This window comes from Gobius niger (assembly GCF_951799975.1).
Source record: "Gobius niger genome assembly, chromosome: 2".
Taxonomy (NCBI): domain Eukaryota; kingdom Metazoa; phylum Chordata; class Actinopteri; order Gobiiformes; family Gobiidae; genus Gobius; species Gobius niger.
In genome coordinates this window covers 30,295,689-30,308,040 of record NC_136853.1, presented here as the reverse complement: position 1 = coordinate 30,308,040, position 12,352 = coordinate 30,295,689, and the positions used below count along the sequence as shown (strand labels likewise).

Here is a 12,352-nt window from a genome sequence, read left to right as displayed (position 1 = left end):
GTCTCTGTCTGGGTCACAGTATTAATTTTCAGAAAAAGAAACTCTTAGGAGCCAGGCTTTTAAAGGGTCGGGATGCAAGTTCGCCATTTTATACTCACTACTGCCACCTCAGGGCTCACACGTGTAACTGCACCTTCTATATTAAGCTTGTGCATGATTTAGAGGCAGTTGTGGTGAATAGGTCTGGGCTCATCCTACACATTAGGACATTGTTGGAACATGTAGGGGGAGGAGAATGCATAATTTTAACATTTAAACTCCGGATTGTCCCTTTAAGCAGTGTTTGGGAGGAGCAAAGTCTCCATTGGAATCCGTTTCATTTGGAGTCGCCCCTGGCCACCAGAGGGTGGTATTGCAGCAATGTCAGCTCCCTGCCATGAGGACCAAAGAGAAGCGCTTCCCCCATTCGTACTCTCAAACACACTCACTTATCCTGGCCTCTTATGGTACTGTTAGTCTATTTGGAGGAGATAGACAGTTATGTATAATATATCAGCTAAAACACATATAGACACTGGCCCCAGTCTCACTCCATCTATTTTGCATTGTGCATTTGTGCAAAAGGAAACCAACCACACGCAGTGCAATTTCTTGATAAACATGTCTACATTTCGAGGCCACTATAGGCTTATTGAAGAGGAGTGACTGAGAAAGCCTATTGGCAGCATTCATACGCACACACTGCTGGCCTACTTTCTGACTGATGATGCTGCAGAAAGAGGAACATCCCATGATGCCACACGTCCCCAGGATGCGAGAGATGGACATGAACAGTGCTGTGTGAAACCTAAAATAATTGCTTCATTAGCATGTGGAGTTTGATACAAGGTAGATACAGTCACACAGTCAGTGATGGGCGATCCATCGACGGATGCTGATCTCGCTTCTCACACTCGCGCTTTTGGGCTGTAAAGCGCAAAGCAGTAACGCGCGGTTTCCTCATTTCATTACTAAAATAAATGTTTCAAATTGCATCTTTGATTTTTTTTTTGTTTTTTTGCTACTTTGTAGATTATGTTTGACATCTTTCTTTGTGCGACATGAACAAATAAAAATGTGCCTCGTCTCTTCTCTGTCAGTATGGGGTAGTTTGTTGTCCCGGTCTTGCTGCAAGTGCATTGCCTTCTTTAAAGGAACAGGCCACCGTTTTTCCATATTGAGATATGTTCTTACCTGAGCTGAGCTGAGTTGATACTACCTGTCTGGTCTTTGTGCGGGCCCTTAATCATGTAGAACGACAAAAGATGTTGATAGCATTTGGCCTCTCCCAATGTGTTCCTATAGCTCCAAACAGCTGGGGGGAAGTTAGAAGCGACCAAGCTCTTCCAAGGGGAAAAAAAAAGACCAGTTACACATCAACTCGTCTAAGCTCAAGTAAGAACATATCTCAATATGGAAAAACGGTGGCCTATTTTCTTTAAAAAACCGCAGCTTGATGGTCTCTCAATCTGTTAAAGTAATCATCATAGTGAGATTTGTAATTTTACTTTGTTGTTGTTCCCCATATGGATCAATGTTGTTCCCTTCCCTCTCCAGATGCTTTTATTGTGAATGTGTGAGCACTTGGACTTCCGGTGCACCCACATAAGCCTGACAATGCTCGCGGTCATCCAGGGCTCGTAGCGTTAGTGCGGATCGCTCTGCTGTCCAGCCAGGCGGGGACCGCGTAATACCTGGACACAGCCATCAATGGTTAGAAATTACCGCGGACCAGCTTTGCAGACCAACTTCTGTGTTTATTTTAACCTCATCCCTCCATGCGACAGGTCCTCATTGTTGGCAGCACCTGTGTTCTCCAAGGAGCGAGATCAGAGGGGGTCCAGCGCGGGGCGAGAGAGTGAGGGCAGACCAGCATGGACCCCCAGGCGAAGGAACACAGTAGCTCGGCATCAGGCGCATTTAGCGAGCGCCTTTCTTCCATCGGGGCGGACGGGGGTGACTCAGAGTCCGGAGCGGGGTCTGAGGAGACTGGGGGCTGCTGCAGCGACACATTCAGCAGCCTGCCCGACATGGAGCAGGAGAATCTGGAGGACAAGCTGAGGGGACTTGCATTCAGAAAACAGACCTCATATCGGTAAGTGCTGCTGCCAGCCCGGGGCATGCTCAGACACGGTTTGGCACGATGACTGACATGTTTTGATGCCTCTGCTTGATCAGTTATTGAAGATCACTGTTTCCACCCACATATCGTTACACGTGTTGATGTGTAATGAGCACACATAAGCCTAAACAGAATTCAGAGGTCTCGAGCCAATGAGTGTGGCGGTTTAATTATGCCGTGTCTGAATTACGTCCTCTTGTCTGTCCATGTTTTTGTTACATTACGCACAAACCCACCTTATAGTATTAGCTAAAGGCCTCCTCGTGACAGAGAATTGTATTTGTTTTACGTAACAGTTCGTGTGTATTATTTCCCCATGGCATTTGTATCCTTGTGTTGGATCAAGTGAAGGGGGAGGAGGAGGGCGCTATTGATTTTTGGTCAACGCGTGTGTGTGTTTGCGCGCGTGACCGCATGTATGTGAATGCCAGCAGCAGCCCTGACACCCCAGCGAGATTCAGCTGCTGTTCACTGGCCACAAACCAAACTCACAGTAAGTCTGCATTGTTTGATGTGTTTCGCTGTCTCCCAGTTACAGCGTGTCCCAGTTAATATGTAGCGTCTGATCCTTAAGTGAATTGTGACGCCTTCTGCTTAAGCCTAATAGTAATGTTGTGGTTTTTTTGTCAGTGTGAATCGCGTTGAAGTTACATTTTGTATGATTGCAGCCACGTGCACTAATGAAATAACTGTGTGCAGGCTATAGATGCACTGAAAGTCATAGAAACACCAATAGGGACTTATTTTTTTTATTGGTTATTGATTGGTTGTTGGTTTGTTATTGGTGTTGATGCATCACTAAAAATATGTGGGAGTTCTGTTGATTTAAGTGTTGATCAAAAGGCTGATTATCAAAAACTATGAAACAATCCCACCACCTAACTGAAACAACCGGTGTTATTACAGTGTGCCAGCTATTGTCTATACCCTCAACCCTTCATATTAACTCCTTTCTAACTCCGCTGACTTAATGTGACTCTAAAGTAAGAGCTCTGCTTTTGATTGTGAGCCACTGCTTGACCACATTTTGCACGGATATTTAATTTGTGTGAGTTTACAATGTTGTAGTTTCACGTAAAGAAAAATGTCTTGGCTGATCAAGCGAGAGGAATTGGGGAGGATTGTGAGAAGGCTTTGAAGTGCCCAGTGCCAAGAAGAGAATTACCATATGTGGAAATATGAAGGAAAGGAAATATGACATCAAAGGCAGACTTTTTTTTATGTATAGTATTGTGTGACATTAGACACACTTTGTGCATTTTGAGAGAAGCTCTACTATACGTTCTGTTATCTAAAGTTTGTGTGTGTGTGTTCTTGTACTGTATGACATTGTGAGGACCGGTTTTAGTTTTTAACCAACAGAGTGAGAACATTTTTGAAAAGTGAGACATTTCCTTAGTATAATGAGTGGGTCAAATGAGAAAAAGCAAGCAGCTAGGCTAAAACTTGCTTTATATTTTAGTAATTCACCAGTGGTATTGAACTTTCACAACCCTTTCATACTTTAACAGTTGCATGGACACCAGCAACAACATATGGTAAAGCAGCAGTAAGACCAGAGCTACAAAACAACAACAAAACAACAAAAGACGTGATGTTACTGTGCCGCTACTGCTGTGGACCGCCTGCAGGTGTAAACACTGATCAAAGGCCTTACATCGTCTGATGCTGACAGAATATAAAGCATGGTTTTCAGCGTTCATTTAAGACAAATGTATAGACGAGGTAGCAGCAAGAATATATACGACCGAGCACTACAGCTGTTGTGGACAGAGATGAACAGGGCTCCAAGTAGAGCTCAGCAGAAAAGGATCCAATCAAAGAAATTGCCCAATATTATTAACAGAAATTACAGAGCTGTACCAATATTACTATTTACAAACAGAAACAGTTTGGGGTGCTGCAATAACACCAGTAATCACACAAAGAGGTAAACTAAGCCGACAACTTTTTATTTATTTTTATTTATTTATTTCAGTCATGTTAGTTACATGTTTTCACATTTCAACAACTATACATTATTTTTATACATGACTGAAAAGGAGCACGATGAAGACAATGCTTATGCTAAGTTTCAAGTTTCAAGTTTAATGGTTTTGTATAGCCCAATATCACAACAGAAGTCGCCTCACAGGGCTGCACCAAACATTAAGGCAATAAAACAGAGCAATAAATATGACAATTAAAAGTTCAGGTGAATCCAGGCAAATATAATGTCCAATAGGAGGTAGCGACGAGCGGCGTGGGTGTCCCCCCTCCTTAGACTCTCCAGCACGGCAAGGAAAAACTCAAAAACCCGGCAGGAGAAAAGAGAAACCTTGGGGAGAACCACAGAAGGAGAGATCCACTCCCATGGACGGACAGGCTATAGAGACCCAGGCCTTCAAATAAGTGAGGACCACCAAAATGTCCTCACTTTTCAAAAATGTTTTCACTCTGTTGGTTAAGTGCCCCTTGCTTCAAATACAAAAAGTTTGCCCCAAAAAATGGTCTGATTTGCAGGTATTATACTTTAAGCCATAAACTAGAATAAACACAGGTACTACTTTTGTAGTGTGTAAGAGTTGATATTTGTTAATTTGAACTGTTTTTTAAATTGTTGCACTGTGGAGGAGTTTAAATTCAAGGGCAGGGTGTTGGTTTGACTCTGGCCACGGAGATGCCCATCCGCTTCTGGGTTGTTCAGGCAAAAGGGATAGTAAAGTTAAGTTTTCTACGACTGGATGCATCGGCGTTGAATACAAACATCAATTGTACAGATTGAGGCAATCGAAAAAATCTTGCTTTATACATTATTATCAATGTTTGTAATTTAATGAGATCTTGTAATTTTAATAGCTTTGTATGTCCTCTACTATGCGTTTTATTTATAATTCTTATAGCTTTTCTGTGTATTTTTATCAGTGGTTGAATTGTAGTTTTGTATGTGTTTCCCCAAACATTTGAGCAATAACTTAAGTGAGGCAGTATTAAAGTGCAGTATAATAATACAGAGAGGGTGCAGGAAGGGTGCAGTCGTGTCTCTGCTTGCTTATGCTGCTTGCCTCTTTATTCGCTTTTTTAATCACTCTTTTTTGGCACATGTCACACGGATATGATTTTATTCTCTTCTTCTAAGTGAGCCAAGACTTTTTAAATCATTTTTAATCATTTTATGCCTTTTATTTTTTACAACTCATCTGGACCAGCGACGACAGTCTTATCAACATGGCTGCGGGAGTAACGCAAACATCTTCTTGTGAAAGCTGTCGGATTTATCAACAAGAAATTCTTTTGCTGCGGGACAAAATTCTCGCCTTTGAGATGGATAAAGGACTTAATGACACGCTCCCTATGGAACACGGTAAGAAGACTGGAAAAACTGATACTTGCAACCTAAAGCTAGACGATACCGTAACGTTCCCGAAACTAAACAGACAACTTGGCGCCAGGCCAAAGCAAAGAAAACGTGCTAGCAAAAATAAACCTGGAATAAAGTTAACAAACAGATTTTCACCTCTCTCAGAAGATGAGCATAACAAACGGAGAAAATCAGAGAGAGACAGAGAAAAAGAAGTCAAAACAAAGCTCGAGAGGAAAAGTGTGGCAAGTGTCAAGGCCAGAGATATCCTGGTGCTTGGAGACGGAGCCATATCTAATATAAACAATGACAGGATTACTACAAGCAGTTATCCCAGCGCCACAGTTTCTGACATCATAGATGTTCTAAACAAGGAAATCACAAATAACCCTGGGATTGACAAACTTATCATACATGTTGGTGCTGTGGACATAAGAGACGAAGAGTCTGAAGCCCTGAAAGAAAAGTTCAAAACACTTTTTGAGAGACTTGATTGTCTGGATAAAGAGGCAATACAAATGTTCATCAGTGGACCCATCCCAAACATCGACGGAAGAATAAACAAATTCTCCCGGCTGTTTCAGTTGAATACATGGCTGTCCAATGTCTGTGAGTCGAGAGGACTGTATTTCATAGAGAACTTTAATCTGTTCTGGCAACGTGATGACCTGTTTAGAGGAAATGGGCCTCACTTGAGCAGAGGTGGAGTGAGACGACTGACGGAAAATCTCCTCCACGCTCTGCAAAATCAGTGGAGGCCTGAGCTACAAGGGGGAGCCGAAAGGAGCATGAGAAGAGCTCCTGGCTCAGCAGCAAAGGGCTCAACTGCACCACCAATAAATGATACAGTCACAGCTGCGTCATCTGCATCTGCCATAAAGGACTCAGCTGCAGTAAAGGTTTCAGCCATAGCAGCACCACCTGCACCTACGGACTTAGCCACAGTTAAGGATTCAGCCACAGCAGCACCATCTGCACCTATGGAATCAGCCACAGTTAAGGATTCAGCCACAGCAGCACCATCTGCACCGGTGGACTCCGCTGCAGTTAAGGATTTAGCTGCACCAGCACCACCCGCATCTCCAGAAAGCGTTTCAACAATAGCAGCATCACCACCTGCATCTCCGGGGAAAAGCTCAGCTTCAGCACCACCTGCACCTTTATTAAATGATTCAGCCGAAGGAGCACTTTCACCTACTCCACCACAGGCCTTGAGCCCGACTACTACATCTACACCCTCCAGAGACTTTTCTGAATTGTTCCCATCCTCAGAGTCACCTATGGGATTTTCCAACCATCTTGAAAACTTGATCAAACATGGGACTAAAATGACTCCCCTCACTCCAATTACGTCAAGACCAAGGCTTTCATCCCCAAAGAAGCATCCACAAACCAAGGTCTCCCCAGCTCGGCCCCCACCACCGGCGCCCACAGCTGTTATCTCCAGCAGCTTCACTGCTGCTGTCTAGGACATTAGGGGCCTCTGCGTTGCTACCATACATAGCAAACTCAAAACCAACCAGAGGTCCATAGAGGGAGTGTGTTCTTACAAGACAATTAGTACTGTCAAACAACATAGATTAGATAAGAGAGGGACAGTCAGACCGTCCAATCAAAGAAATCTAATCCATATCCCCTGCAAAAAGATTCCATCCACTCAAACACAGATAAATCTCAAACATGCTGTACTCAATGTCAGATCGCTAAAAAACAAGTCCTTTTTAATAAATAGTTTTATTTCCTCTTATAATCTAGATTTTATGTTTTTAACTGAAACATGGCTAGACAAAAACACTGGTAATGCAGTTTTGATTGAGTGTAGTCCATCTCACTTCAATTTTGTGTCTGAAACACGCCAAAACCAGAGGGGTGGGGGTGTTTGTGCCATATTCAGGGACAATTTACTCCTGCAAAAATTGTCATTTGGGGTTTTTCCAACGTTTGAGTATGTGTCATTCAAAATGGAGATAAAACAATCTCCCATACTTTATATGACTATTTACAAACCACCACAGAACTGTTTTATTGAAGATTTTACTCAATTACTGTCATTTATATGCATTGATTTCGATTGTTTAGTAATTTCAGGTGATTTTAATGTGCATGTGGATGTGACCAACGACAGGCATGCAATAGAACTCGGTGCTGTCCTTGAAATGTTTGGTTTAACTCAGCACGTGAGTGAGGCAACTCACAACAAAGGCCACACTCTAGATCTAGTTATTACAAAAGGTGTTAATATATCAAATGTGAATGTTGTTGATGTTGCTTTGTCTGATCATTTTTGTGTCTTCTTTGACCTGTGTGTTACACCGAAACCAGTGGTCGGGCCTGGAGTTATTCAGGGAAGACACATAAATGATACAACAGGGACACAGTTTATGGAGATGATCAGATTTGAAAATGCCCCATGTTCTAATGTTGATAATCTGTTGGACTCCTACACATCAAGGGTCTTAAATGTTTTGGATACTATTGCTCCTGTCAAGGTTAAAATGGTTAACAATAGGCAAAAGGCACCTTGGAGAAGTGAAGATTCGGTCAGGGCACAGAAAAGGGAGTGCCGAAAAGCCGAACGGAAATGGCGCAAGTCAAAGCTCCAGGTTCATTTTGAGGTTTACAAAGAAGTACTTTGTGTGTTCAACCATATTTTGCGTGGAGCAAGGGAGAAGTACTTCTCTAAAATCATCTCAAACTGCAGAAACAATTCTCGTGTTCTGTTTTCCACAGTAAACAGATTAACTAACCCTCCAGTTTCACTGCCCCTAGAACTAATCTCTACATCTAAGTGTAATGAGTTTGCAATATTTTTCTATGACAAAGTCCAAAGCATTAAAGATGCCATAATCTCCACAACACAAATAGAAACTCTGCCACCAGATAAACACCTTGAGCTGACACATTTCACACCTGTTACTGACAAAACAATCGAAGAGGTTATCTCCGGTCTGAGTTCATGTACATGCTGCCTTGATGAATTACCCACTAAATTTCTGAAGTCTGTGCTGACCAGCTTGTTACCACAACTTGCTCAGTTAGTTAACATCTCACTCGAGACTGGAGCATTTCCAAAGGCCTTGAAAACTGCAGTCATCAAGCCTCTTCTAAAGAAGAGCAGCCTTGATGCCAAGGTAATGAACAACTACCGGCCCATATCAAACCTGCCATTCTTAGGAAAAGTCCTAGAGAAAGTAGTATATCAGCAGCTCACTTACTTTCTCCTGTCTAACAATGTGTTTGATACTTTCCAGTCAGGCTTTAGGCCCCACCACAGCACTGAGACAGCTCTGATCAAGGTGACAAATGATATCCGTATGAACACCAACGCAGGTAAGGTCTCAGTTTTAGTTCTGCTGGACCTGAGCGCTGCCTTTGACACAGTGGACCACGGGATCTTACTTCACAGGTTAGAAAACTGGGTGGGAATCTCTGGTAATGCTCTAAACTGGTTTAAGTCCTATCTCGAGGACAGGACGTACTTTGTTGAAATTGGCAACTGTGTCTCAGACAAAATTGCCATGACCTGTGGAGTCCCCCAGGGGTCAATCTTGGGACCTCTCTTATTCAACATGTACATGCTTCCATTGGGTCAGCTAATAAACAGCAACAACGTGTCGTACCACAACTATGCAGATGACACTCAAATCTACGTGTCACTGACGGCTGGTGAACATGGGCCTGTAGATACACTCTGTCACTGCATCCAACAGATCAGTTTGTGGATGCAAAACAATTTTCTCCAACTAAACTCAGACAAAACTGAGATCATTGTTTTTGGCCCACAGGCACAAAGACAAAGTGTTGTCAGTCACCTTGAGTCTCTCTCTCTAAAACCAAAAAATCAGGTTAGAAATCTAGGAGTAATCATGGACTCAGACCTGAACTTAAACAGCCACATCAAAGCAATAACATCAGCAGCTTTTTACCATCTGAAAAACATTGCTAAGATCAGAGGAATAGTGTCAAAACCAGACTTAGAGAGACTTATCCATGCATTTGTCTCCAGCAGATTAGACTACTGTAACGGCCTACTCACTGGCCTCTCTAAACGAGCTATCAGACAGCTACAGTACATCCAGAACGCTGCTGCTCGAGTCCTGACAAGAACCAGGAAATACGACCATATTAGTCCAGTGCTCCGGTCTCTGCACTGGCTTCCTGTCACTCAGAGAATAGACTTTAAAACAGCTCTGCTTGTGTACAAGTCATTTCATGGTTTAGCTCCAAAGTACATCTCTGACATGTTAGAGCCGTATGAACCATCTCGGGCCCTGAGAACCTCAGGGAGGGGCCTCCTGGTGGTTCCCAGAGTCAATAATAAACACGGTGAGGCTGCGTTTCAGTTTCATGCAGCTAAAATCTGGAACAGTCTTCACGAGGATGTGAGACAGGCCTCAACTCTGACAATGTTCAAATCCAGGCTGAAAACAGTTCTGTTTGCCCGTGTATATAACTGAAAGTATTTTATCTGCACTCTCGTCTTTTACTGTAATTGATTAATTTTATATTGATGTCCAGAGGAGAAGGAGCGACAAAAACAGAGGTTAGGTAACTTACTTTTGAACGAGCAAGAAAAATAGTGCTCAAGACAGAGCGAAATAGTGCTCAAGACAGAGCGAAATAGTGCTCAAGACAGAGCGAAATAGTGCTCAAGACAGAGCGAGTCAAAACAAGACTTAAAAATGGTGCTCAAGACAGAGCGAGTCACAACAAGAATTAAAAATAGAGCTCAAGACAGAGCGAAATAGTGCTCAAGACAGAGCGAGTCCAAACACGACTTAAAAATAGTGCTCAAGACAGAGCGAAATAGTGCTCAAGACAGAGCGAGTCAAAACAAGACTTAAAAATAGTGCTCAAGACAGAGCGAAATAGTGCTCAAGACAGAGCAAGTCAAAACAAGACTTAAAAATAGTGCTCAAGACAGAGCGAAATAGTGCTCAAGACAGAGCGAGTCAAAACAAGACTTAAAAATAGTGCTCAAGACAGAGCGAATCAAAACAAGACTTAAAAATGCATATAACTGAAAGTATTTTATCTACACTCTTGCCTCTTACTGTAATTGATTAATTCTATGTTGATGTTTTATTGATTGTATTTGTTTTCTTATATTTATGCAACTGTGAAGCACTTTGAATTGCCTTGTGTATGAATTGTGCTCTACAAATAAACTTGCCTTGCCTTGCCTTGCCTTAAAGATTCACGATTGAAAAAATATTTACTACTATATTAATACTTTGTACTTACTTTGGGAAGAACAGCTATGTTTTTACATAATGTATTTCTAATACTGTGGACATGAGATTTCCAATTTCATTGTTCATCCAGTGTCACACCCAAAAAGTTAAGTTCAGACACTCTTTCAATATTTCTTCCATTTAAGACAGCTGGATATCCACGTTTAATTCACAATTTGAAAACACCATAAATTTTGTTTTAGCCACATTTAGTGACAATTTATCAAACCAATCCTTTATTTTCACCATTTCTTTTTCAATTATTTTACTCATGTTCTTTAAAGTATTTCCAGAGAAAAGGAAATTTGTGTCATCAGCAAATAACACAGACTGTAATATTTCTGATGCTTCACATAAATCATTTATGTATAGAATAAAAAGTTTGGGCCCAACATTGGAACCTTGGGGTATTCCACATTCAATTTTTAATTTTTCCGACACATTGTTGTCTGTTTTCTAAATAATTTCTGATCCAATTTAACACCCCTCCCCTAATTCCATAATGCGGCAGTTTTTGAAATAAAATGTTGTGGTAAGATTTATGGTGTCAAAACCTTTTTTTAGATCAATAAATACGCCAATGGTGCTTTCTTTATTTTCTATTGCTGTGGTGATATGCTCTGTGAATTTCATTAACGCTAAGGCTGTGGACCTGCTTTTTCGGAATCCGAATTGCCTGTCATTTAACAAATCATTCTTTTCCATGAATGAATCTAATCTGTAAACAAAAACGTTTTTCAAGAATTTTTGCAAACTGTGAAATTAGAGATATTGGTCTATAATTGGTTAGGCAGTGCTTGTCACCTGATTTAAAAAGTGGGATTACTTTTGAGATTTTCATTTTGTTTGGAAAAACCCCTGAGGTGAAGGACAAGTTGAAGATGTGGCATAAAGGGTTGCTTATACAATCAATAGTTTGTTTTATAATCATCATGTCAAACCCATTACTGTCGGTCGATGTCTTGTTTTTTAACTGAGCTACAGCAGATATAATTTCTGCTTCAGTAACTCCCTCCAGGAACATGGAGTTCATAACTTTACTTCCCCCTTTCATAACATCCAGACAATCATTTGAAGTAATTTTTTTTGCTAGATTAGGACCAATATTGACAAAATGTGAATTAAATTAATTGGCCATTCCTTCTACATCTATTTCTTTATTTTCTTCATTTAGTAGATAGTTTGGTACACTTGTAATTCCAACTTTATTTTCCATTGCACAATTTAAATTTTTCCATGTCCCTTTGATATTGTTCAAAGGTTTACATGTTTACAATGTATTAGTTTCTATGAAAATTAAAAGTGCTCGGCATTGGCCTACAACACATACAGCCTAAACAGATAGTTCACATTGAGATCAGTGTACTGTCATGCTGCATTGAGATGACAAAAAAATACCTGAGACAACATATAATTATTGTATTAATAACCAAAAAAATGCATTCACTTGTAGTAGCTTGATAAACTAACAAAACCAACTATCTTCTGAGAGTGCATGTCTTCAGATCAGTCGATTTTAAGTACTGAAGTCAAACACGTTTTTGTGGACCCCTTTCTGCCCCGGACCTTAGGAAAAAACACTAACAATGCCGAGAGATGCACTGATCCGGCCCTACTACAGCACGTGTAGGGGGGACTTCAAAGACAAAAGATTGGGAACCATAGCAAAGCACACAA

General features: G+C 41.3%; 1 protein-coding gene across 5 annotated transcripts in view; it reads left to right on the top strand.

Moving 5' to 3' along the window:
- Nucleotides 1–1,575: 1,575 nt before the first annotated feature.
- dgki (diacylglycerol kinase, iota) overlaps nt 1,576–12,352 on the top strand; it is a 53,480-nt gene continuing 42,703 nt past the window's right edge. For all 5 annotated transcript variants that reach the window (XM_079582918.1, XM_079582917.1, XM_079582916.1 and 2 more), the window contains exon 1: nt 1,576–2,074. In XM_079582918.1, the coding sequence (XP_079439044.1) occupies nt 1,854–2,074 (221 nt within the window). In that variant the 5' untranslated portion in view covers nt 1,576–1,853. The remainder of the gene's footprint in view (nt 2,075–12,352) is intronic.